This window comes from Schistocerca cancellata, chromosome 9 (genome assembly GCF_023864275.1).
Source record: "Schistocerca cancellata isolate TAMUIC-IGC-003103 chromosome 9, iqSchCanc2.1, whole genome shotgun sequence".
Classification (NCBI taxonomy): domain Eukaryota; kingdom Metazoa; phylum Arthropoda; class Insecta; order Orthoptera; family Acrididae; genus Schistocerca; species Schistocerca cancellata.
In genome coordinates this window covers 401,785,578-401,791,577 of record NC_064634.1, presented here as the reverse complement: position 1 = coordinate 401,791,577, position 6,000 = coordinate 401,785,578, and the positions used below count along the sequence as shown (strand labels likewise).

The following is a 6,000-nucleotide window of genomic DNA, read 5'->3' as shown; positions in this document are numbered from 1 at the left end:
TAAGGTGGCATAATTCTTTGGCTTTTTATAAAATTTTCGCAGGAAAAGAAGCTTTTTGTTTTCGAAGGGAGTTTATCTTTTTGTAAAATCAAGCGGTGGCCTTGCTCCACCTAATAAACATTTTTTGTTCGCAAATGTGTGTTAATCTGTGGATATAACAGATACCATCCTCATATATTAGTAGAACAAATCTTACACAATAACTGTCGCTAACGACCTCTGTAACGGAGGCTGGTTAAGGAGAAGCGGATGAGGAAATGGGAGTGTCGTTGTCAAGGGATCACATTAAGAAGAGGCACGCTCCCAACTGGTTGTACAACAAGTTTTATTATCATAAATAATGGATGACAGGCTGAAGCGGCGCTGTGTGGGGGCGCGGCGGCTGCGGCGGCGCTCTTGACGAAGACTCGCAGCCCGGAGCTGTCGGCCAGCCGACCCTCTCGGTTTGTACGCTGCCGGCCACGCCGTGTCGGTGGCGGTGGCTGATGGGGATGGGGGATGGACGGTGGGAAGTGGCAGGTGGGAGGGAGGCCTACTCCAGCAGCAGGTCCTTGTACGGCACCCTCTGGTAGATTCTGTTCACGATCTCCTTGAAGGTAGCGCCGAAGGCCTCCTCCACAGCGGGCTGCAGCTCCTTCAGGATCTCCTGCCAGTTCTCGTTCAGGAACTTGTTCATGTTGTCCCCTGCCAAAGAGAAAGACCGACACGTTATTAATTACTGTAAGGGAGCTACAGCAACCAGTTTCGAACTGTTTTTGTAAAAGTAGCTGGATATAAAACCCATACGTCATAAAAACGTATGAAATGAAGGTGGACGTTGAAGATACCAGCTGACTTCACTACGGTAGTACAAAATAGGGCCACACTTGCCAAATAAGCGCGGTATGAGGCGCACGCCGAAGGGGCATCGTGCTGCGTGCTGCGTTCTGCGTTCTGCGTTTAGCTCATATCCCATTTATTTTGTAAGTGTGGCCCTATTTTGTATTACTGTGGTGGAGTCAGCTGGTATGTTTAAGGTATGCCTTGTATTTTATACGTCATTATGACGGATGGCTTATATATCCAGTTATTGTTGCGTCCATTTTCCATTTTATGTAGCTTTATGACGGATGTGTTTTATATCCAGCTACTTTTCCACTATCTGCTGATGCCCCGCAAAGGTGTCTTTGATAGTAAATAATTTCTCAACCAAGAATGTTTTATTCTGAAATTATTAACTATTGATTATGCTAAAGTCTTTGACTGTGTCGGCCACAATAAATGATGGGAAGTACTCAAAAATATAGGACAACCAGATGATCTCGTTTACCTCTAACGGAATTTATAGTCTGATCAGGAAGCCCCAGCGAAGACCCTATGTGGAGCGATTAAATGCGTCAAGATACAGAAAGAAGTACGCCAAGGCTGTATATTGTCACCCTTATGGTCTCCGGGTTCTGCAAGAACCATTGCCGTATTGCAATAAGAGGTGCAATATTCTTGGAACTATCTGTCACAGGATGCCATTCGGTATCTTTATTATCGTTTACATGCGAGAATTTACGACTGCGTTGCCGCCATAGAGGGAAGTGGCAAGGAGTAAACTTGTATTAATGTGACTCTGTAGGCACCGATTACTGTGCCAGGTGTGTTTCATTTGATCTGAATTTGATATCATTTATTCCTACAACGACAAGAAAATGAAATGAGCGTATGGCCCTGTTGGCCAGGAGGTCCCATCCGGGGAAGTTCGGCTGCCAAGTGCAAGTCTTACTTCAGTCGACGCCACAGTGGGAGACGTGCACGCAGTTGATACGATGAAATGATTATGCGGATAACACAACACCCAGTCCACAAGTGGAGAAAAATCTCCAACCCGGCCGGGAATCGAACCCGGGCCCGCTTGCACGGGAGACAAGCACGTTACTACCCAGCTAACCAGGCAGACTACAGTGATGAATTACGTGTCATCTCACCTGTCAATAAAATGATCTTACCTTTAGGATAGGATGTAGTCGAGTTAAATCAATCGATGCTGAGGGAATAACATTAGTAGCAGATGAGCTTAGCTGTTTCACCAGCAAAATACTAATGATGGCCAACTCAGAGAGGATATAAAAATGAGGACAGGAAATAGCAAGAAAGGTAGTTCTGAAAGAAAGCCTCTGAGCTCGTCGTTATTGTTTTCTTACGACCTTTACGCTTAGAGAATTGTCCGAAGTTTTGTTTAGCAAAATACTCGGGGTGGTTCATCTGAGGACGACGGAACTCACCCAGGGCCTTGTCGCCGTTGAAGAGGTTCTCGAAGTCCATGTGCAGGCGCTGCGGCTGCAGCGAGAATCCGAAGCTGAGGACGCGGCCGTACGTCTGCCCGTCCTTGACAACCCTTTCAGCGCGGACCTTCACCGTCGTCTTCAGGTCGGCTGCAACACAGCACGGCACCGGTACTTACTCGTACGTTCTCTCCCCTCCACAAAAAGCTCTCCTCACTTTCCTAAGCAGAAATTTCTACAGCCTACACGGTTACCAAAGCAAAAGGGAATTTATATTTCTCTCTTCTGACTACGAAAAATCTAGAGGATGGTTCACAGGTGTGGAAGATCCCTTCAAAAACAGAAACCGGTGGATAAACAGAAATTCAAGATCAAGCAGTACGAGATGAAAGAGGGATAAATCTGTGAGGCTACTTTACCAACACGGTAGCCATTTTGGAAGTGGCCATCTTGGATGCAACTCGTAAATTTCAAATGGAAAGAGAATCACTTGACATGTCATAGCCGAAAGTAAATTTAATGGCGTTAACAGCAATCTGACGCAGTTGCCCACCAGAACATTTTTTGCAATTACTCCCCATCCTTGCACAATACTCGCTACTTTGGAACATGATTGTCAGTCCAGTGACCAAGATCGTTGCTGTTACGGTCAGGTCTGCGAAGGAGTGCAGGTGTGTGTGTGCGTGTGGGAGGGAGGGGGGGGGGCGAGGGTGGAAGTGGTGGTGTCATGATGTCAAGAAAGCCATTCGGCCATCAGCTCACCATTGACAGTACCAAAACCAGTATAACAAGGCCGAGCCCGTAAAGAGACGGGACAAGTTAAAACCGAAGAAGGGTAGTCAGGCAGTAGTAAAAATGAAATCATTCTTACTGCATCTGTCAACAATTGACGTCGATTGTTCCACGGTTAATTGCGCAGTTAAATAAAACATTATTCCTCATCACAGGAAGCGTATTTTAAGATTTTTAAATTTTTTTTCGCTTAGCTTTTAATGAAAATACAGGATATTTGATTCAATTAGTAACTGTCTGAATAATTTTAAGATGATAACAATCGCCAGCTGTGGTTGGACAACAGGAATTTTACGTAAAATCTTCTACATGTACATCTATAACCCGCTAACCGTATTACGATGTGTGGCAGAGGTTATTTCTGGCGCCAGTTGTAACCTTCTCTTGTCTTTGATTCACGTATGATGCGAGTGTCGTTAAGCCTCTATTGTGGTCTTCAGTCTGAAGACTAATTTGAATCAGCTCTCCATGCTACTCCATCCTGTGCAAGTGAGCCTCTTCAACTCCAAATAACTACTGCAACCTACATCCTTCTGAATCTGCTTACTGTGTTCATCTCTTCGTCTCCCTCTAAGATTTTTATAGCCCCCCCTTCACTTCCCTCCAATTCTAAATTGCTGATTCCCTGTTATCTCGGAAAGTGTGACACTAATCGATCCCGTCTTGTAGTCAGGTTGCACCACATATTTCTTCCCCTCTCCCCCCCCCCCCACGATTCTTTTCAGTACCTCTTCATTACTTAAGTAATCTATCCATCTATTCTCCATCATTCTTCTGTAGCACCACGTTTCTAAAGCTTCTTTCGTCTTCTTGGCTAAACAGTTTATCGGTCGTGTTCCACTTCCATACATGGCCACACTCCTTGTATACACCTTTAGAAAAGGCTTCCTAACATTTGAATCCGTATTCGATGTTAACAAATTTCTTTTCTTCCGAAACGCTTTTCTTGCTATTGGCAGTCTACATTTTATATTCACTGTACTTCGGTCATCATCACGTATTTCGCTGCCCAAGTGGCAAAATTCATAAACTATTTCAAGTGTTTCGTTTCCTAATCTAATTCCCTCAGTATCACATGATTTAATTCGATTATATTCTGTTATCCTTGTTTTGATTTTGTTGGTGTTCATCTTATATGCTCCTCTCAAGACATTTTCCACTCCGTTCAACTGCTCTTACAAGTCCTCTGCTGTCTCCAACAGAATTACATTGTCATCGGCAGACATTAAAGCTTTTATTTCTACTCCATGAACTTTAATTCCTACTCCAAATGTTTCTTTGCTTTCCTCTCGTACTTGCTCAATGTACAGATTGAATAACATCGGTGATAAGCTGACCCCCTTCTCAACCATTGCTTCCCTTTCATTCCCCTCGTATCTTATAACTGCCGTCTGGTTTCTGTACAATTTACAAATAGCCTTTCGCTCTCTGCGACCTTCAGAATTTTAAAGAAGGTATTTCAGTCAACATTGACAAAGGCTTTCTCTAAGTCTACAAGGGCTAGAAACGTAGGTCTGCCTTTGCTATCTTCTGAGGTATATCGTACGATCTGTATTGCCTCGAGTGTTCCTACATTTCTTCGAAATTCAAACCAATCTTCCCTGAGGTCGGCATCTACTTGTTTTTCTATTGTTCTGTAAATAATTTTGTTACTTTTTTGCAACCATGACCTATTAAACTAAGTCTAAAAATGAACTAATTTTTATGATTATCTGGTCGGAGTCATTCGCGAGACGTGTGTTGGAGGAAGTGATACGTTTCCCGACTGTTTCCCAAATGTACGCTCTCGGAATTTCAACAGTAAACATTTCCGTGACTCACAATGTTTCTCTAGTAACGTCTGCCACTGAGGCTTATTTAGCATCAGCGTAACGCCCTCGCGACGAAAAGCGCCGCCCTTCGTTGTGTCCTCTCTGCCTCATCTACACTCCTGGAAATTGAAATAAGAACACCGTGAATTCATTGTCCCAGGAAGGGGAAACTTTATTGACACATTCCTGGGGTCAGATACATCACATGATCACACTGACAGAACCACAGGCACATAGACACAGGCAACAGAGCATGCACAATGTCGCCACTAGTACAGTGTATATCGACCTTTCGCAGCAATGCAGGCTGCTATTCTCCCATGGAGACGATCGTAGAGATGCTGGATGTAGTCCTGTGGAACGGCTTGCCATGCCATTTCCACCTGGCGCCTCAGTTGGACCAGCGTTCGTGCTGGACGTGCAGACCGCGTGAGACGACGCTTCATCCAGTCCCAAACATGCTCAATGGGGGACAGATCCGGAGATCTTGCTGGCCAGGGTAGTTGACTTACACCTTCCAGAGCACGTTGGGTGGCACGGGATACATGCGGACGTGCATTGTCCTGTTGGAACAGCAAGTTCCCTTGCCGGTCTAGGAATGGTAGAACGATGGGTTCGATGACGGTTTGGATGTACCGTGCACTATTCAGTGTCCCCTCGACGATCACCAGTGGTGTACGGCCAGTGTAGGAGATCGCTCCCCACACCATGATGCCGGGTGTTGGCCCTGTGTGCCTCGGTCGTATGCAGTCCTGATTGTGGCGCTCACCTGCACGGCGCCAAACACGCATACGACCATCATTGGCACCAAGGCAGAAGCGACTCTCATCGCTGAAGACGACACGTCTCCATTCGTCCCTCCATTCACGCCTGTCGCGACGCCACTGGAGGTGGGCTGCACGATGTTGGGGCGTGAGCGGAAGACGGCCTAACGGTGTGCGGGACCGTAGCCCAGCTTCATGGAGACGGTTGCGAATGGTCCTCGCCGATACCCCAGGAGCAACAGTGTCCCTAATTTGCTGGGAAGTGGCGGTACGGTCCCCTACGGCACTGCGTAGGATCCTACGGTCTTGGCGTGCATCCGTGCGTCGCTGCGGTCCGGTCCCAGGTCGACGGGCACGTGCACCTTCCGCCGACCACTGGCG

General features: G+C 46.3%; 1 protein-coding gene across 1 annotated transcript in view; it reads right to left on the bottom strand.

Annotated features, from left to right (window-relative positions):
• Positions 1-324: 324 nt before the first annotated feature.
• Positions 325-6,000, bottom strand: part of LOC126100811 (protein takeout-like) — a 42,222-nt gene continuing 36,546 nt past the window's right edge. Inside the window, exons 5-6 of the mRNA XM_049911443.1 lie at positions 2,253-2,402; positions 325-684 (exon numbers count right to left, since the gene is read on the bottom strand). Of these exons, the coding sequence (XP_049767400.1) occupies positions 533-684; positions 2,253-2,402 (302 nt within the window). The 3' untranslated portion in view covers positions 325-532. The remainder of the gene's footprint in view (positions 685-2,252; positions 2,403-6,000) is intronic.